The sequence below is a fragment of the Ranitomeya variabilis genome, chromosome 2 (genome assembly GCF_051348905.1).
Source record: "Ranitomeya variabilis isolate aRanVar5 chromosome 2, aRanVar5.hap1, whole genome shotgun sequence".
NCBI classification, from domain to species: Eukaryota; Metazoa; Chordata; class Amphibia; order Anura; family Dendrobatidae; genus Ranitomeya; species Ranitomeya variabilis.
In genome coordinates this window covers 425,210,912-425,232,410 of record NC_135233.1, presented here as the reverse complement: position 1 = coordinate 425,232,410, position 21,499 = coordinate 425,210,912, and the positions used below count along the sequence as shown (strand labels likewise).

General features: G+C 50.9%; 1 protein-coding gene across 1 annotated transcript in view; it reads left to right on the top strand.

The window, feature by feature from the left end:
* Nucleotides 1-859: 859 nt before the first annotated feature.
* Nucleotides 860-21,499, top strand: part of LOC143806375 (transmembrane protein 178B-like) — a 35,594-nt gene continuing 14,954 nt past the window's right edge. The window contains exon 1 of the mRNA XM_077286751.1: nucleotides 860-1,395. Coding sequence (XP_077142866.1) covers nucleotides 987-1,395 — 409 coding nt within the window. The 5' untranslated portion in view covers nucleotides 860-986. The remainder of the gene's footprint in view (nucleotides 1,396-21,499) is intronic.

The window sequence follows — 21,499 nt, the reverse complement described above, 5'->3', positions numbered from 1 at the left end:
GGGGCTGCAGGTGTACACGGCTCGGTGTATGCGGTATCCATGGTGCGGGGCTGCAGGTGTACACGGCTCGGTGTATGCGGTAACCATGGTGCGGGGCTGCAGGTGTACACGGCTCGGTGTATGCGGTATCCATGGTGCGGGGCTGCAGGTGTACACGGCTCGGTGTATGCGGTATCCATGGTGCGGGGCTGCAGGTGTACACGGCTCGGTGTATGCGGTAACCATGGTGCGGGGCTGCAGGTGTACACGGCTCGGTGTATGCGGTATCCATGGTGCGGGGCTGCAGGTGTACACGGCTCGGTGTATGCGGTACCCATGGTGCGGGGCTGCAGGTGTGCACGGCTCGGTGTATGCGGTACCCATGGTGCGGGGCTGCAGGTGTACACGGCTCGGTGTATGCGGTATCCATGGTGCGGGGCTGCAGGTGTACACGGCTCGGTGTATGCGGTACCCATGGTGCGGGGCTGCAGGTGTGCACGGCTCGGTGTATGCGGTACCCATGGTGCGGGGCTGCAGGTGTACACGGCTCGGTGTATGCGGTATCCATGGTGCGGGGCTGCAGGTGTACACGGCTCGGTGTATGCGGTATCCATGGTGCGGGGCTGCAGGTGTACACGGCTCGGTGTATGCGGTAACCATGGTGCGGGGCTGCAGGTGTACACGGCTCGGTGTATGCGGTATCCATGGTGCGGGGCTGCAGGTGTACACGGCTCGGTGTATGCGGTAACCATGGTGCGGGGCTGCAGGTGTACACGGCTCGGTGTATGCGGTATCCATGGTGCGGGGCTGCAGGTGTACACGGCTCGGTGTATGCGGTATCCATGGTGCGGGGCTGCAGGTGTACACGGCTCGGTGTATGCGGTATCCATGGTGCGGGGCTGCAGGCTCCTCCCCGGCCTCCTCTCCTCTCCCTCCTCTCACGGAGCAGTGTCGGTGGCGGGGCTGATGCTGGGGCCGGTGCCCGGGGTGTGATCCCCGGTGTCGCTATGAGGCTGCTGGCCGGTGCCGGGCTGTGTCTCGCCCTGGCCGCTCTGGCTCTTCTGGCCGTAGCTCTGTGCACCGATCACTGGTACGAGACCGACGCCCGGAGACACCGGGACCGCTGCAGGAAACCGGGAGGGAAGCGGAACGACCCCGGCTACATGTACACCCCCGGGCAGCAGCTGCCGCTGCGGGGAGGCGGACAGTCCCGGGGACGGGGAGAGCTGCTGCAGAGGGGGCTGCGGGTCATCTCCAGAGCGGGGGAGCCGGGAAGCCCGGAGGTGGCCGCTCCCCGACACTACCTGGCCGGGGACTCGCACTGCACCCGCCGCTTCAACTCCACCGTGTCCGGCCTGTGGAGGAAATGTCACCGGGAGGGGTTCGACAAGGACACGGAGGAGCTGATCCTGAAAGGTAGGGAGCGTCTGTTACCCGGGACCCCTGTGCCATTACCGGGACCCCTGTGTCATTACCGGGACCCCTGTGTCATTACCGGGACCCCTGTGCCATTACCGGGAGCATCAGTTACCGGGACCCCTGTGTCATTACCGGCAGCATCAGTTACCGGGACCTCTGTGCCATTACTGCGAGCGTCAGTTACCGGGACCACTGTGTCATTACCGGGACCCCCTATGCCATTACCGGTAGCATCAGTTACCGGGACCCCTGTGTCATTACTGGGAGCATCAGTTACCGGGACCCCTGTGCCATTACCGGGAGCGTCTGTTACCGGGACCCCCTGTGTCATTACTGGGAGCATCAGTTACCGGGACCCCTGTGCCATTACCGGGAGCGTCTGTTACCGGGACCCCTGTGTCATTACTGGGAGCATCAGTTACCGGGACCCCTGTGTCATTACCGGGAGCGTCTGTTACCGGGACCCCCTGTGCCATTACCGGTAGCATCAGTTACCGGGACCCCCTGTGTCATTACTGGGACCCCCCTTCTGTCATTACCAGGAGCATCAGTAACTGGGACCCCCTGTGTCATTACTGGGAGCCCCCTTCTGTCATTACTGGGACCCCTGTGTCATTACCGGGAGCATCAGTTACCGGGACCCCTGTGTTGTTACCAGGACCCCCCTTCTGTCATTACTGGGAGTATCAGTTACTGGGACCCCCCTGTCATTATTGGGAGTATCAAATATCTAGACCCCCATCTCATTACTGGGACCCCCTGTGTCATTACCGGGACTCCACTTTGTCATTACTGGGACCCCCTGTGTCATCAGCAGGAGAATCAGTTACCGGGACCTCCCGTGGGTCATTACTGGGAGCGTCAATCACTGGGACACTTCTTTATTATTATTATTATTAGTAGTAGTAGTAGAATCTATTATCTGGACCCCCCATCTCTATTACTGGGACCCCCCTGTGTTATTACCGGGATCACCCTTCTGTCATTACTAGAAATCCCTCAATTACAAAGAACACCCCTCTGTTATTACTGGGACCCCCTTCAATTAATACGGGGATCATCAACGACCCCTCCATTACTGGGCTTTGCCCATTATCGGGGGCTACATGACAATAGTCGGGTGCATCTTGTCATCGATTCCCCCTGGTCAGTTCACCTGATTATCACTCTATCCATTGATCGCAGTCACATGACCTTACAGGGGTTCATCAGTGCGGACTGAGGGGATGATGGGGGACGCCTCCTGCATTTATGACCTGAGCAAAGGGGTCCCAGCATAAGACCCTCACCCAGAGCTGTAAACCAAGGGTCCTGGTGTGCTGAGGGGACCCAGTCAGTGCGAAGCCCCCGAACATGTGCTCGTAGGGGTATTGAAGTTAGCGGTTTTCCTGCTGCACAGAAGTGACAGTGCCGGGATCAGAGGGTCCAGACATTGCTCACTGACGGGACCCCTCAGATATTGAAATGACAGGGCCCCTAGTAACACCTTTAATGACCATATCAGGGCCCTTTGATTAAGTGCTGGGACCCCTTTATGTGCTGTATGTCTGAGCTGGGAGCCCATGTCACCAGGGCCCCACAATCCACAGTGACCCCCGGGCTGTTACCTAGTTTACCAAATCCTGGTGGCCCCTTATTCAGAGCTGCAGTACCCGGACCCCGTGTTCAGAGCCCACCCCCACATTTACATGCCATTTGATGCCTGTCAGCCCCCCAAGATCCGGGTAATAATCCACCATTAGGACCAGTGACTTTCCCGGTTTGTAATCTCCGACCTCCTGCGTGGGCGCTAATATTAATGCACAACCCCTCAGCTCTTAATATCAAAGTCTGTGAAGGGGGTCTGCTGTATATGGGGGGAAGCCTTGACTGTAGGGGGTTATAAGTGAAGATTTAATGAGCAGGGAGATGAATGGACGACTTTATACCCTATAGTCTTGTAATAAGATGCCAGTGATAATAAATCGTAGCCGGGGCCCCGGGGCGACGTCCGGGCATCCAGTATATTGATGGTGGAACAACAGTGCCCAGCACACCCTGATGGGACACTGACTGTCATGGCATGCTGGGAGTTTAAGTTCTCCAACTACAAGAGAGCAGATTGACAAAGTCTTCACACCCCGTGAACTGTTCCACATTTTTGCACGTTCCACCCAGAAACTTAATGTATTTTATTGGGATTTTGTGTGACGCAATGCTAAGTGTTAGTCACGTGTAAAGGAAATGATACATTGTTTTCTAATAATTGTAAAATTATAAATTTGAGAATTGTGAGGTGCATTAGTATTCAGCCCCCTGTAGTCTGATGCCCCTAAATAAAATGATGAGTGACCAATCGCCCCCCAGAAGTCACTTAATTAGAACATTACGTCCCCCGGGGTGTGATTTCTTCTCAGTATAACCACAGCTGTTCCGTTTGAGAACATTAGGGATAAAACAGCATAATGAAATCCAAGGAGCCCACCAGACAGGTCAGGGATAAAGTTGTGGAGAAAAGAAAAGCAGGGTCAGGTTATGAAAAAATAGCCCAAACTCTAAACACCTCATGGAGGACTGATCAGTCCATCATCCAAATATGGAAGGCGTATGGCACAACTACAACCCTACCAAGACATGGCCGTCCACCTAACCCAATATTCCAAGCAAGGAGAGCACTAATGAGAGGAACAGCCAAGAGAGGCCCATGGTCACTGGAGGAGCTACAGATCCTCAGCTCAGCACAACTATCAGTCTTATATCTGGCCTTTGTGGAAGAGTGTCAAGAAGAAAGCCGTTATTATAAGCCATAAGAAGTCCCATGTAAGGGACACAGCGCGCATGTGGAAGAAGGGGCTCTGCTCAGATTAGACCAAAGGACAACTTTTGGGGCTAAATGCTAAATGTGGCGAAAGTCTACACCATCCCCACCATCACACATGGTGGCAGCATCCTGCTGTGGGGAGGCTTTTCTTCCGTAGGGGCAGGGAAGCTGGTCAAAGTTTATGGGAAGATGGATGGAGAAAAACACGTGGCAATCCTGTAGGAAAACCTGTTAGAGGCTGCAGAAGACTTGAGACTGGGGCGTAGGTTCATCTTCCAGCCGGACAACAACCCTCAACATCCTGCCAAAGCCACAATGAAGGATGTAGATCAGAGCATATTCTGTGTTTGATTGGCGCAGTCACCGCCCAGACCCGAATCCCAGAGAATCTGTGACAAGACGTGAAAATTACTGATCACCGACGTCTCCATTCAATGTCACTGAGCGAGTGTGCAAAGAAGAAGGGGCAAAATGTCACCTCTAGATGTGCAAAGCTGGAGAGACCCCAAAAGACTGAAGGAGAGAGGTGGTCCTACAATTACAGACTCGAGCTGAATACGAATGCACAGCACAATTCTCAGATTTATACTTGTAAAATACTTAGTACACCCCTGTATCATTTCCTTTACACGTCACTGATTTGTCATTTTGTGTTGGCGTCACATAAAATCCCAATAAAATACAGTACATGTAAGTTTGTGGTTGTAACAGGAAAAATGTGGAAAGGTTCACAGGGTGTGAGGACTTTTTCAAGGCACTGCATGTACAATATATACAGTACAGACCAAAAGTTTGGACACACCTTCTCATTTAAAGATTTTTCTGTATTTTCATGACTATAAAAATTGTACATTCACACTGAAGGCATCAAAACTATGAATTAACACATATGGAATTATATACCTGTACTTAACAAAAAAGTGTGAAACAACTGAAATTATGTCTTATATTCTAGGTTCTTCAAAGTAGCCACCTTTTGCTTTGATGACTGCTTTGCACACTCTTGGCATTCTCTTGATGAGCTTCAAGAGGTAGTCACCGGGAATCGTTTTCACTTCACAGGTGTGCCCTGTCAGGTTTAATAAGTGGGATTTCTTGCCTTATAAATGGGGTTGGGACCATCAGTTGTGTTGTGCAGAAGTCTGGTGGATACGCAGCTGATAGTCCTACTGAATAGACTGTTAGAATTTGTATTATGGCAAGAAAAAAGCAGCTAAGTAAAGAAAAACGAGTGGCCATCATTACTTTAAGAAATGAAGGTCAGTCAGGCCGAAAAATTGGGCAAACTTTGAAAGTGTCCCCAAGTGCAGTGGCAAAAACCATTAAGCGCTACAAAGAAACTGGCTCACATGAGGACCGCCCCAGGAAAGGAAGACCAAGAGTCACCTCTGCTTCTGAGGATAAGTTTATCCGAGTCACCAGCCTCAGAAATCGTAGGTTAACAGCAGCACAGATTAGAGACCAGGTCAATGCCACACAGAGTTCTAGCAGCAGACACATCTCTACAACAACTGTTAAGGGGAGACTTTGTGCAGCAGGCCTTCATGGTAAAGTAGCTGCTAGGAAACCACTGCTAAGGACAGGCAACAAGCAGAAGAGACTTGTTTGGGCTAAAGAACACAAGGAATGGACATTAGACCAGTGGAAATATGTGCTTTGGTCTGATGAGTCCAAATTTGAGATCTTTGGTTCCAACCACCGTGTCTTTGTGCGACGCAGAAAAGGTGAACGGATGGACTCTACATGCCTGGTTCCCACCGTGGAGCATGGAGGAGGAGGTGTGATGGTGTGGGGGTGCTTTGCTGGTGACACTGTTGGGGATTTATTCAAAATTGAGGGCATGCTGAACCAGCATGGCTACCACAGCATCTTGCAGCGGCATGCTATTCCACCCGGTTTGCGTTTAGTTGGACCATCATTTATTTTTCAACAGGTCCATGACCCCAAACACACCTCCAGGCTGTGTAAGGGCTATTTGACCAAGAGGGAGAGTGATGGGGTGCTACGCCAGATGACTTGGCCTCCACAGTCACCAGACCTGAACCCAATCGAGATGGTTTGGGGTGAGCTGGACCGCAGAGTGAAAGCAAAAGGGCCAACAAGTGCTAAGCATCTCTGGGAACTCCTTCAAGATTGTTGTAAGACCATTCCCGGTGACTACCTCTTGAAGCTCATCAAGAGAATGCCAAGAGTGTGCAAAGCAGTCATCAAAGCAAAAGGTGGCTACTTTGAAGAACCTAGAATGTAAGACATAATTTCAGTTGTTTCACACTTTTTTTGTTAAGTATATAATTCCTCATGTGATAATGCATAGTTTTGATGCCTTCAGTGTGAATTTACAATTTTCATAGTCATGAAAATACAGAAAAATCTTTAAATGAGAAGATGTGTCCAAACTTTTGGTCAGTACAATACAAAAAGTGAAACTCGTGTATCCTATAGTCATTGCACACAGTCCTCTATTTCACGTGTTTATTTCTGTTAATGTTGATGATTATGGCTTACAGCCAATGAAAACCCAAAAGTCATTATCTCAGTAAATTAGAATACTTTATAACATCAGCCTGAAAAATGATTGTAAAATCCGGAATGTTGTCCTACTGAAATGTATGTTCAGTAAATGCCCTCAATACTTGGTCAGGGCTCCTTTTGCATCAATTCCTGCATCAATGTGGCGTGGCATGGAGGTGATCAGCCTGTGGCACTGCTGAGGGGTTATGGAAGCCCAAGTTGCTTTGATAGCAGCCTTCAGCTCGTCTGCATTGTTGGGTTTGGTGTCTCAACTTCCTCTTGACAATACTACATAAATTCTCTATAGGGTTAAGATCAGGCGAGTTTGCTGCCAATCAAGCCCAGTGATACTGTTGTTTTTACACCAGGTATTGGTACTTTTGGTAGTGTGGACAGGGGCCAAGTCCTGCTGGAGAATGACATTTCCATCTACAAAAAGCTTGTCGGCAGAGGGAAGCATGAAGTGCTCTAAAATGTCCTGGTAGACGGCTGCACTGACTTTGGTCTTGATAAAACACAGTGGACCTACACCAGCAGATGACATGGCTCCCCAAACCATCACTGATTGTGGACACTTCATACTAGACCTCCAGCAGCTTGGATTGATGCCTCTCCACTCTTCCTCCAGACTCTGGGACCTTGGCCCACTGACCACAGTCCGGTTGTTTTTCTCCTTGGCCCAGGTAAGACGCTTCTGGCGTTGTCTATTGTTCATGAGTGGCTTGATGTCACGGCGCCTCTACGCGCCGCTGCATCTGCCGCCGCTCCTGCTGCCGTGCCTGCCACTCACCTTTCTGTTCGCCGACATACTTACCCGACCCGGCTCGCTCCTACGGTGTGCGCGCGTGCGCCTTCCAGTCTCTACTCCTCCAGTCTCGCCGCCGGTCCTTGGCTCCCATCGGGTGCGCGTGCCCACTCCTCTCTCCAACTCCTTCTGCGCACGCGCACATCCTTCTTCTGCTCTGCAGACACTCCGTTCCTCCTCTCTATGACTCTGGAGGATCTCGACCCGGAAGTTCTGCAGCACTCGGTCTATTTAAGGTATCTCCTTCCTCTGCTCCTTACCTGATTGTCATTTGTCCTCACTTGACCCAGGTCCCTCTGTGCTTTGTTCTCTCCAGTGCGATACTCTGTCCGTCTTGTGTCTACGCCTCATCCTGTCAGTCCTGGGCATCCGCCATATCCTGCTTGCTCAGTGTCTCCGCCATATCCAGTCTGTTCGCCATACCCTGTCCGTCCTGTGTCTTCGCCATATCTTGTATGTCCGGGGCGTTCGCCATATCCTGCTTGTCCTGTGTTTCTGCCATATCCAGTCTGTCCGTCATATCCTGCTTGTCCAGTGTCTCCTCCATACCCTGCCTGTCCTGGGCGTCCGCCATATCCAGTCCACTCTGTGTTTCAGTCACTGCCACTCTGTCCTGTGTTTCCGCCATGCCAGTCTGTCCGCCATATCCTGCCCATCCTGTGTCTCTGCCATACCCTGTCTGTCCTGGGTGTCTGCCATATCCAGTCCCCTCTGTGTTTCAGTCACTGTCACTCTGTCCTGTGTCTGTGCCTTAGCCACTTCCGCGTCTTTCCTCTCCTACTTTCTGTTCCCCGGTATCCGCTTCTGCGGCAATAGTCTCCCTTGTGCCTGCCCCTAACGCTCCCTGTATTGGGGGTGGTCCACCAGGCCAGCTCACCCTTGGGAGGTTCGTTGTCGTGGTTCTGCGGGTTCACTTTTAGGAGATCCAAAAGATCTGACACTTGACACAAGGAATGTGACACTTGTAGTCCATGTCCTGGATACGTCTGTGGTGAAGCAATGACTCCAGCAGCAGTCCACTCCTTGTGAATTTCCCCCACTTTATTACATGGCCTTTTCTTAACAATCCTTTCCAAGCTGCGGTTATCCCAGTTGCTTGTGCACCTTTTTCTACCACCCTTTTTTCTTCCACTCCACTTTCCATTATTATGCTTGGATACAGCACTCTGTGAACAGCCGGCTTCTTATCCAACCACCTTTTGTGGCTTCCCCTCCTTGTGGAGTGTCAGTGACGCCTTCTGGACATCTGTCAGGTCAGCAGTCTTCCCCATGATTGTGGAGCTACTGAAACAGACTAAGGGACCTCTGTAAACGCTTAGGAAACCTTTGCAGGTGTTTATTATTAATAATTCTAATAATGGGTTTTCATTGGCTGTAGCCATAATCATCAACATTAACAGAAATAAACACGTGAAATAGATCACGCTGTGTGTAATGACTCTATAGAATAGAGAAGATTCACTTGTATTCAAGAACTGAAATAAATTCCCTTTTTTTTGATATTCTAATCATGTGAGAAGCACGTGTATGTGTGTGTGTGCGTATATAATATATATATATATATATATATATATATATATATATATATATATATATATATATATATATATATATATATATATATATATATATATATATATACTAGCTGTACTACCCGGCTTCGCCCGGGTTAATGACTGCTGTTAGCAAAATAGAATGTGTTAACAAAAATTTATTCTGCACACAAAAACCACAAAACAAATAGATAGAAATGTAATTATTAAAAGGCAAAAACTAAGCAAATAGAAGCATTTCACAACATATATTAGCTTTGTTATACTGAGAATGTCTTTGTTGCCTATATTAACCAATCAGAGCTCAGGTTAATTAACTGTAGCAAAATAGAAGCTGAGCTGTGATTGGTTGCTATTGGCAGCCTGATAAATCCCCAGCCAACAGGAAGCCCTCCCCCCTGGCAGTATATATTAGCTCACACATACACATAATAGACAGGTCATGTGACTGACAGCTGCCGTATTTCCTATATGGTACATTTGTTGCTCTTGTAGTTTGCTTATTAATCAGATTTTTATTTTTGAAGGACAATACCAGACTTGTGTGTGTTTTAGGGCGAGTTTTATGTGTCAAGTTGTGTGTGTTGAGTTGCGTGTGGCGACATGCATGTAGCGACTTTTGTGAGATGAGTTTTGTGTGGCGACATGCGTGTAGCAACATTTTGTGTGTTGAGTTGCATGTGACAGGTTAGTGTAGCAAGTTGTGTGCAGCAAGATTTGTGCATGGCGAGTTTTGCGCGTGGCGAGTTTTATGTGTGGTGCATTTTGAGTATGTGCAAGTTTTGTGTGAGGCAACTTTTGCATGTGGTGCAACTTTTGTACATGTGGCAATTTTTCTGTGTGTGCAAGTTTTGCATGAGGTGAGTTTTCCATGAGGTGAGTTTTGCACGTGTGGCGAGTTTTGCGTGAGCCTAGTTTTGCATATGGCGAGTTTTGCATGTAGCGAGTTTTGAGTGGTGACTTTTGTGTTTCGACTTTTATGTGGCGAGGTTGGTGTGTGTGTGTGGTGAAATGTGTGCTGAGGGTGGTATATGTGTTCAAGCACGTGGTAGTGTGTGGCGCATTTTGTGTTTGTGTTCATATCCCCGTGTGTGGTGAGTATCCCATGTCGGGGCCCCACCTTAGCAACTGTACGGTATATACTCTTTGTCGCCATCGCTCTCATTCTTTAAGTCCTCATTGTTCACATCTGGCAGCTGTCAATTTTCCTCCAACACTTTTCCCTTCACTTTTTCCCCATTATGTAGATAGGAGCAAAATTGTTTGGTGAATTGGAACGCGCGGGGTTAAAATTTCACCTCACAACATAGCCTATGACGCTCTCGGGGTCCAGACGTGTGACTGTGCAAAATTTTGTGGCTGTAGCTGCGACGGTACAGATGCCAATCCCGGACATACACACATACATACATACACACATTCAGCTTTATATATTAGATATACCTGTATGTAATCTCCTGTATATAGTATATACCTGTGTGTCATCTCACCTATATATAGTATATATCTGTGTGTCATCTCCTGTATATAGTATATACCTGTATGTCATCTCCTCCTATACATAGCATATACCTGTGTCATCTCCTCCTGTATATACTATATACCTGTAGGTAATCTGCTCCTGTATATAGTATATACCTGTGTGTCATCTCCTCCTGTATATAGTATATACCTGTATGTCATCTCCTCCTGTATGTAGTATGTACCTGTATGTCATCTCCTCCTCTATATAGTATATACCTGTGTGTCATCTCTCCTGTATATAGTATATATCTGTGTGTCATCTCCTCCTGTATATAGTATATACCTGTGTGTCATCTCCCCTGTAAATAGTATATACCTGTGTGTCATCTCCTGTATATAGTATATAGCTGTATGTCATCTCCTCCTGTATTAGCCCTCGTTCACACGTTATTTGGTCAGTATTTTTACCTCAGTATTTGTAAGCTAAAATGGCAGCCTGATAAATCCCCAGCCAACAGTAAGCCCACCCCCTGGCAGTATATATTAGCTCACACATACACATAATAGACTGGTCATGTGACTGACAGCTGCCGGATTCCTATATGGTACATTTGTTGCTCTTGTAGTTTGTCTGCTTATTAATCAGATTTTTATTTTTGAAGGATACCAGACTTGTGTGTGTTTTAGGGCGAGTTTCGTGTGTCAAGTTGTGTGTGTTGAGTTGCGTGTGGCGACATGCATGTAGGGACTTTTGTGAGATGAGTTTTGTGTGGCGACATGCGTGTAGCAACTTTTTGTGTGTCGAGTTGCATGTGACAGGTTAGTGTAGCAAGTTGTGTGCAGCAAGTTTTGCGCATGGCGAGTTTTGCGCGTGGCGAGTTTTATGTGTGGTGCCTTTTGAGTATGTGCAAGTTTTGTGTGAGGCAACTTTTGCATGTGTTGCAACTTTTGTGCATGTGGCAATTTTTCTGCGTGTGGCAATTTTTCTGCGTGTGCAAGTTTTGCGTGTGGCGAGTTTTGCACGTGTGGCGAGTTTTGCATGTGGAGAGTTTTGCGCGTGGCGAGTTTTGAGCGGCGACTTTTGTGTTTCTACTTTTATGTGGCGAGGTTGGTGTATGTGTGGTGAAATGTGCACTGAGGGTGGTATATGTGTTCGAGCACGTGGTAGTGTGTGGCGCATTTTGTGTGTGTGTTCATATCCCCGTGGTGGTGTGATTATCCCATGTTGGGGCCCCACCTTAGCAACTGTACAGTATATACTCTTTGGTGCCATCGCTGTCATTCTTTAAGTCCCCCTTGTTCACATCTGGCAGCTGTTAATTTGCCTCCAACACTTTTCCTTTCATTTTTTCCCCATTATGTAGATAGGGGCAAAATTGTTTGGTGAATTGGAAAGCGCGGGGTTAAAATTTCACCTCACAATATAGCTTTGACGCTCTCAGGGTCCAGACGTGTGACTGTGCAAAATTTTGTGCCTGTAGCTGCGACGCCTCCAACACTTTTCGTTTCACTTTTTCCCCATTATGTAGATAGGGGCAAAATTGTTTGGTGAATTGGAAAGCGCGGGGTTAAAATTTCACCTCACAACATAGCCTATGACGCTCTCGGGGTCCAGACGTGTGACTGTGCAAAATTTTGTGGCTGTAGCTGCTACGGTTCAGATGCCAATCCCGGACATACATACATACATACATACATACACACACACACACATTCAGCTTTATATATTAGATATACCTGTATGTAATCTCCTGTATATAGTATATACCTGTGTGTCATCTCACCTATATATAGTATATATCTGTGTGTCATCTCCTGTATATAGTATATACCTGTATGTCATCTCCTCCTATACATAGCATATACCTGTGTCATCTCCTCCTGTATATACTATATACCTGTAGGTAATCTGCTCCTGTATATAGTATATACCTGTGTGTCATCTCCTCCTGTATATAGTATATACCTGTATGTCATCTCCTCCTGTATGTAGTATGTACCTGTATGTCATCTCCTCCTCTATATAGTATATACCTGTGTGTCATCTCTCCTGTATATAGTATATATCTGTGTGTCATCTCCTCCTGTATATAGTATATACCTGTGTGTCATCTCCCCTGTAAATAGTATATACCTGTGTGTCATCTCCTGTATATAGTATATAGCTGTATGCCATCTCCTCCTGTATTAGCCCTCGTTCACACGTTATTTGGTCAGTATTTTTACCTCAGTATTTGTAAGCTAAAATGGCAGCCTGATAAATCCCCAGCCAACAGTAAGCCCACCCCCTGGCAGTATATATTAGCTCACACATACACATAATAGACTGGTCATGTGACTGACAGCTGCCGGATTCCTATATGGTACATTTGTTGCTCTTGTAGTTTGTCTGCTTATTAATCAGATTTTTATTTTTGAAGGATACCAGACTTGTGTGTGTTTTAGGGCGAGTTTCGTGTGTCAAGTTGTGTGTGTTGAGTTGCGTGTGGCGACATGCATGTAGGGACTTTTGTGAGATGAGTTTTGTGTGGCGACATGCGTGTAGCAACTTTTTGTGTGTCGAGTTGCATGTGACAGGTTAGTGTAGCAAGTTGTGTGCAGCAAGTTTTGCGCATGGCGAGTTTTGCGCGTGGCGAGTTTTATGTGTGGTGCCTTTTGAGTATGTGCAAGTTTTGTGTGAGGCAACTTTTGCATGGGTTGCAACTTTTGTGCATGTGGCAATTTTTCTGCGTGTGGCAATTTTTCTGCGTGTGCAAGTTTTGCGTGTGGCGAGTTTTGCACGTGTGGCGAGTTTTGCATGTGGAGAGTTTTGCGCGTGGCGAGTTTTGAGCGGCGACTTTTGTGTTTCTACTTTTATGTGGCGAGGTTGGTGTATGTGTGGTGAAATGTGCACTGAGGGTGGTATATGTGTTCGAGCACGTGGTAGTGTGTGGCGCATTTTGTGTGTGTGTTCATATCCCCGTGGTGGTGTGATTATCCCATGTTGGGGCCCCACCTTAGCAACTGTACAGTATATACTCTTTGGTGCCATCGCTGTCATTCTTTAAGTCCCCCTTGTTCACATCTGGCAGCTGTTAATTTGCCTCCAACACTTTTCCTTTCATTTTTTCCCCATTATGTAGATAGGGGCAAAATTGTTTGGTGACTTGGAAAGCGCGGGGTTAAAATTTCACCTCACAATATAGCTTTGACGCTCTCAGGGTCCAGACGTGTGACTGTGCAAAATTTTGTGGCTGTAGCTGCTACGGTTCAGATGCCAATCCCGGACATACATACATACATACATACATACACACACACACACATTCAGCTTTATATATTAGATATATATATATATACACTCACTGGCCACTTTATTAGGTACACCATGCTAGTAACGGGTTGGACCCCCTTTTGCCTTCAGAACTGCCTCAATTCTTCGTGGCATAGATTCAACAAGGTGCTGGAAGCATTCCTCAGAGATTTTGGTCCATATTGACATGATGGCATCACACAGTTGCCGCAGATTTGTCGGCTGCACATCCCAAAGATGCTCCATACAAGGCAGGATGGATCCATGCTTTCATGTTGTTTACGCCAAATTCTGACCCTACCATCCGAATGTCGCAGCAGAAATCGAGACTCATCAGACCAAGCAACGTTTTTCCAATCTTCTACTGTCCAATTTCGATGAGCTTGTACAAATTGTAGCCTCAGTTTCCTGTTCTTAGCTGAAAGGAGTGGTACCCGGTGTGGTCTTCTGCTGCTGTAGCCCATCTGCCTCAAAGTTCGACGCACTGTGCGTTCAGAGATGCTCTTAGGCCTACCTTGGTTGTAACGGGTGGCGATTTGAGTCACTGTTGCCTTTCTATCAGCTCGAACCAGTCTGCCCATTCTCCTCTGACCTCTGGCATCAACAAGGCATTTCCGCCCACAGAACTGCCGCTCACTGGATTTTTTTTCTTTTTCGGACCATTCTCTGTAAACCCTAGAGATGGTTGTGCGTGAAAATCCCAGTAGATCAGCAGTTTCTGAAATACTCAGACCAGCCCTTCTGGCACCAACAACCATGCCACGTTCAAAGGCACTCAAATCACCTTTCTTCCCCATACTGATGCTCGGTTTGAACTGCAGGAGATTGTCTTGACCATGTCTACATGCCTAAATGCACTGAGTTGCCGCCATGTGATTGGCTGATTAGAAATTAAGTGTTAACAAGAAGTTGGACAGGTGTACCTAATAAAGTGGCCAGTGAGTGTATATATATATATATATATATATATATATATATATATATATATATATATATATATATATATATATATATATATATATATATATATATATATATATATATAATTATATACGCACACAACTCTCTATCGCCCGTATCCAGGATATTGTGAGACCCTCCAAATATCCATCATTAAGTAGCACAGACAGCGATCACTCTGAGGTGGTCTCACCCACTAATATCGCTAATCACACAGCGGCACGTACCGCAGCGCGCGGGAACACTGGAGTGTAGGCCACGAGTATCTTAAAGGGATACTAAACTTTATAATAACCCTGTCCAGTAGGTGGAGCTGCAGCCTTCTAAGAAGCCCCCGTCCCCGGCTTATTTAGTGCGGGGCTCCTGCACAGCAGCGGTCTGTGGCTGCAGACTAGCGCCAGGCTGGATGGGGGGTAGTAGAGCCGCCATAGTGATCTATGAGACCCTCCATACCGTGGACCCCTGAGTCTCCACTGTTACAGTCACCATGCACATGTGGATCGTCTTGCTGTAGATGGTGGTAGACTGGAGATGCCTGCACCCTGCACCCCTCTCTGCCCGCACCCTGCACCCATATCTGCCCGCACAGCGGCACTTTATACTCACTGTGCCCATAGATTCCCGATACGATGCGGCAAAAGGAGTTAAAAGTTCAAGTGAGAATATATCTCTGGTTTGCAGCAAAACTACAACTCCCAGCATGCTCTGACAGCCTCGCGCTGTATACCTGTATGTAGTATGTTTATATAGTGTGCTGGGAGCTGCGCTGCTTATAGTTGTAGATGGAGGTGCTGCCCGCCGCTGTCCATGGTGCTGAATGTGAGATGTAGGGTGAGCACAGATCCCCTAGGGCTGGGGAAGGGTTATGAATGTCAGCTCATTGCCGGACACTGATGACGGAGGCGACGGGCGGTCCCCGGACACTGATGACGGAGGCGACGGGCGGTCCCCGGACACTGATGTCGGGCGGTCCGCGGACACTGATGACGGAGGCGACGGGCGGTCCCCGGACACCGATGACAGGCAGTCCCTGGACACTGATGATGGAGGCGTTGGGCGGTCCCCGGACACTGATGACCGGCGGTCTCCGGACACTGATGACGGAGGCGACGGGCAGTCCTCGGACACTGATGACGGAGGCGACGGGAGGTCCCCGGACACTGATGACGGAGGCGACGGGAGGTCCCCGGACACTGATGACGGAGGCGACGGGAGGTCCCCGTACACTGATGACGGAGGCGACGGGAGGTCCCCGGACACTGATGACGGAGGCGACGGGCGGTCCCCGGACACTGATGACGGAGGCGTCGGGCGGTCCCCGGACACTGATGACGGAAACGTCGGGCGGTCCCCGGACACTGATGACGGAGGCGTCGGGCGGTCCCCGGACACTGATGACGGAGGCGTCGGGAGGTCCCCGGACACTGATGACGGAGGCGTCGGGCGGTCCCCAGACACTGATGACGGAGGCGTCGGGCGGTCCCCGGACACTGATGACGGAGGCGTCGGGCGGTCCCCGGACACTGAGGACGGAGGCGTCGGGCGGTCCCCGGACACTGAGGACGGAGGCGTCGGGCGGTCCCCGGACACTGAGGACGGAGGCGTCGGGCGGTCCCCGGACACTGAGGACGGAGGCGTCGGGCGGTCCCCGGACACTGAGGACGGAGGCGTCGGGCGGTCCCCGGACACTGAGGACGGAGGCGTCGGGCGGTCCCCGGACACTGAGGACGGAGGCGTCGGGCGGTCCCCGGACACTGAGGACGGAGGCGTCGGGCGGTCCCCGGACACTGAGGACGGAGGCGTCGGGCGGTCCCCGGACACTGAGGACGGAGGCGTCGGGCGGTCCCCGGACACTGAGGACGAAGGCGTCGGGCGGTCCCCGGACACTGAGGACGGAGGCGTCGGGCGGTCCCCGGACACTGAGGACGGAGGCGTCGGGCGGTCCCCGGACACTGAGGACGGAGGCGTCGGGCGGTCCCCGGACACTGAGGACGGAGGCGTCGGGCGGTCCCCGGACACTGAGGACGGAGGCGTCGGGCGGTCCCCGGACACTGAGGACGGAGGCGTCGGGCGGTCCCCGGACACTGAGGACGGAGGCGTCGGGCGGTCCCCGGACACTGAGGACGGAGGCGTCGGGCGGTCCCCGGACACTGAGGACGGAGGCGTCGGGCGGTCCCCGGACACTGAGGACGGAGGCGTCGGGCGGTCCCCGGACACTGAGGACGGAGGCGTCGGGCGGTCCCCGGACACTGATGGCGGAGGCGTCGGGCGGTCCCCGGACACTGATGGCGGAGGCGTCGGGCGGTCCCCGGACACTGAGGGCGGAGGCGTCGGGCGGTCCCCGGACACTGAGGACGGAGGCGTCGGGCGGTCCCCGGACACTGAGGACGGAGGCGTCGGGCGGTCCCCGGATACTGATAGGATTTATATTTCTCTTAAGTTCCTTTTGTATTGTGATAATTGATCACAGAGCATTAATGCTTCTATTACTGGAAGCTTCTGACTCTGCAGCATTTTCTCCCCTGCCTACACTTTTGCACGGCCCTGCTCACACACGTGTGTCCCAGCGCTGCTCATAGTTGTAGATGGAGGTGCTGCCCGCCGCTGTCCATGGTGCTGAATGTGGACCTGATCTCCTCACCTCGAGGGGTGACGGATGTACTGGCCCATAAACGAGCCCCTCGTCGCGATCACACGGATTAACCCCTCGCACCCCATACAGAGCAGAGATGCCACTTTCTTCATGCTAATAATGATTCACACACACGTGCTTTATTTATTTCTAGAGAAAATTGTGTGCGGCGCTGAGAAGTCACATTCCTTAGCAGGGAGGCTGCGCGCAAAATCTAATGACTGAGACGACTCGAGGTGTGAAACGCGGGATTGACTCTTTCGGTGCCAGAGGGGATGAGGAGCTAGTCAGCTGCTGAAATGGTTCACAAGGTTAGATCATCAGAGGGAAGTATCGCCATATTACTAGGACGGGTGACGGCAGCCATATTGGTTGTCGTCTGAAGGGTTGTCAGAACCTCAGTGATTAGGAGTTGATCATGGAGTGTACAGTTGCTGGGACCCTACTGATCAGTGGGTGAACTCTGCAGTGTGTCACTTCCCTGCAGCGCTCCCGCAGGTGACACCAGGTATTGCACTGTTTACATCAGTGGCTCCTTTATGTAACGTATGAACATACTGGTGCGTGATGATGCAGATCGGTAGCGGAGGCACTAAATGGACCACTGAGCTGCACAATAAGGGGGGGATCAGCAGTGTCAGATACCCGTAATGTAATATCTACACTGACGGTATGATCCGGGGCAGTACGTGACCTCAGATGGCTGAATATGAGCTGACCGGGGACCGCAGATCAATCACGAATACAAGGGTTCTGTGCACAATGTCGGCCATTGTTCTCGACAGCACATCTGGTGATATGGGACAATGTGCTGCCGAAAACCGTACATCGCGCCCGATTAAGGAACATTTTGCTCATCCAACCGTGTAGACCGGCTCGCTCCCTGATTATTGCCTCTATACACGGGGCCTTAGCTGGAGCCCATCGACTTTCATGGGATTATAAAATATTGTGGATGTTACATAATAAAAAAAGACAATCCCTGTTGGTCGTTAACAAATAGGTGCCATGACTGGGGGGCGGACAATGTGCTCGTGACACTTTCCACTTTCTGGGTTTTCTGCCCTCAGACGTGACCCGATTTTTATTGTATGTATTGTCTCTAGTAAAGGGAAAAAAAAAGCCACAAAATGCTCATAAAAAATGCACCGAAAACCATGGAATTTATTTTTACAAGCAAAAAAAAAACCTGAAAAAATAAATAGCAACAAGGAAAGAAAAGGTTTTTAATTGGGAAATGGTTGATTTCTGATCTGCTGTACAGATATCCGTGCGATCGATTCCAATACTACCTGCCCTCTTATACCGGCGCCCCCCCATAACCCACTGCCTCACCTAATGGGTATCGGAGACATTGAGGACCCCATTATCCGTATCTGTATCGGTCCAACCTCTGGGACCCCTGCTGTCAGCACAGTGACGCGCCCACCTCTGCTTCATTGCCAGATGGACAGCTGTTGTTGGACCCCACTAGTCCCAGGAATGATCCGGGGTCTCTGTCTGCCCTACCCATATGCAGTGCTTGCTATATTCCCTATGATGTAACATAGGGCGGCGTATCGGACTAGTCAGGGGGGCGGAGTATCGGACTAGTCAGGGGGGCGGAGTATCGGACTAGTCAGGGGGGCGGAGTATCGGACTTGTCAGGGTGGCGGAGTATCAGACTAGTCAGGGGGGCGGAGTATCAGACTAGTCAGGGGGGCGGAGTATCAGACTAGTCGGGGGGCGGAGTATCAGACTAGTCGGGGGGTGGAGTATCAGACTAGTCGGGGGGTGGAGTATCAGACTAGTCGGGGGGCGGAGTATCAGACTAGTCGGGGGGCGGAGTATCAGACTAGTCGGGCATGGAAGCGCTTCCTGGCAGGGAGTGTGGCGGGAACGGAAGAGCCTATTGGCAGGGTGGGAGGCAGGAATGGAGGTGCCTCCTGGCGGGGTGGGACAGAGAAGGTGGCGCTTTTACAAATTCTCTGCAACAAAATCTGAAGCTGCAAAAAACTTACTGCAGATTTGGGGCACAGGGCACCCTGCGCTATGACGGGTGACATTGTCTGCGTTTGCGTCTCGTGTGTGCACCACCACGATTTAACCCTTGTTAGTTTTTTGTTAATGGAGACGTATTAATCGTTTAAATTCCTGATTGTGTTCTGCGCAGCCATGAAATCTCTCCTGTACAGATCTCCTCCCTGCGCAGAGCCTTTAATCCCCCCTAATCCACTAACCGCTATCCCTTTACCCTGGATGCCGGATGACGATGGTTTGTGCGGCTGCCAGACTCTCTCGTCGCCCCTCGCCGTCTCTCGCCGTCCCTCGCCATCTCTCCTCGTCGCCCCTCGCCGTCTCTCGTCGCCCATCCTCGTCGCTCGCCGTCTCTCGTCGCCCCTCGCCGTCTCTCGTCGCCCCTCGCCGTCTCTCGTCGCCCCTCGCCGTCTCTCGTCGCCCCTCGCCGTCTCTCGTCGCCCCTCTCCGTCTCTCGTCGCCGTCTCTCGTCGCCGTCTCTCGTCGCCCCTTGCCGTCTCTCGTCGCCCCTTGCCGTCTCTCGTCGCCCCTCTCCGTCTCTCGTCGCCCCTCTCCGTCTCTCGTCGCCCCTCTCCGTCTCTCGTCGCCCCTCTCCGTCTCTCGTCGCTGTCTCTCGTCGCCTCTCGCCGCCGTCTCTCGTTGCCCATCCTCGTCGTTCGCCGTCTCTCGTCCCCCCTCTCCGTCTCCCGTCGCCGTCTCTCGTCCGCCGTCTCTCGTCGCCCCTCGCCGTCTCTCGTCGCCCCTCGCCGTCTCTCGTCGCCCCTCTCCGTCTCTCGTCGCCCCTCTCCGTCTCTCGTCGCCCCTCTCCGTCTCTCGTCGCTGTCTCTCGTCGCCTCTCGCCGCCGTCTCTCGTTGCCCATCCTCGTCGTTCGCCGTCTCTCGTCCCCCCTCTCCGTCTCCCGTCGCCGTCTCTCGTCCGCCGTCTCTCGTCGCCCCTCGCCGTCTCTCGTCGCCCCTCGCCGTCTCTCGTCGCCCCTCGCCGTCTCTCGTCGCCTCTCGTCGCCCCTCGCCATCTCTCGTCGCCTCTCGTCGCCCCTCGCCATCTCTCGTCGCCGTCTCTCGTTGCCTCTCGTCGCCGTCTCTCGTCGCCCCTCGCCGTCTCTCGTCGCCCCACGCCGTCTCTCGTCGCACCTCGCTGTCTCCCTGTGCTGCAGCACCGCATTGTGCACCGGAGCTTCTAATTGGGTCATAAGCTGATTCCTTATTACACGTGGAGAATACGTTTCAGCATTTGCTGTTACAGAAACCTGCTGTGCTGTCTATTGTCCTCTGTTGTCAGCCATTTCATTATGGCATATGGTGTGAGGGGTCCACGGTGACTATAAGGGGTCCGTACACGCAGCAATGTTGTATTCATGGACTCGACAATGTAATACCGCCACGTGAGGCCACGGAAGTCGATGGAAATTGCTCCAGCCAAACCCCAAATGTTTTTGCTATAGGGCTCGACCATTTGCCCTTATATAGACCCCTACACCTCTGTTCTGGGGGTCTGTCCTTGGATTTGGTTGTGAGTTTGGTTAGTTGTGGGGTCCGATCTTTGAGACCTCAGCAATGAATGACGCTTTGTGTGCAGGTCAGTGTATATGGGAGAGGGTCGGTGTCCACCCCTGTGTGTCCCTTGTGTCTGGCCTGAGGGGGGATGATGTAGATGACTGTGACCCTCCATCTGCTCCGGGCATTTGGGGGCACTTTGCTTCTTTTCTGGTGAATCCCACCTGTTTCGCCATATGCTGTCAGTAAAGAGGTGGGGGGCTGCGGAGGATGGGGGTCGTGCTGGCGGCCATATGGACACATACGTAGATTTATGCCGGGGCTCAGGAGACCATATAGCGAATGTACGGGACCACTGGTGCCAAACCTGAAAGTTTCTATTGCTGAACCACCCAGGTGTGTCTGACCCTGGAGCGCCCCACAATCCTGCTGGTAGACGGAGGTATCGCCGCCTCGTGCCTGGTGGCAGCACTGTAGTACACGGCCCCCTTCACTGCAGTTTTGTTTTTCTACTTAAATGCACCTGAATTTCAGTAAATATTTTGCTCTCTTTGTCCTCCATCGCCTCCGTACT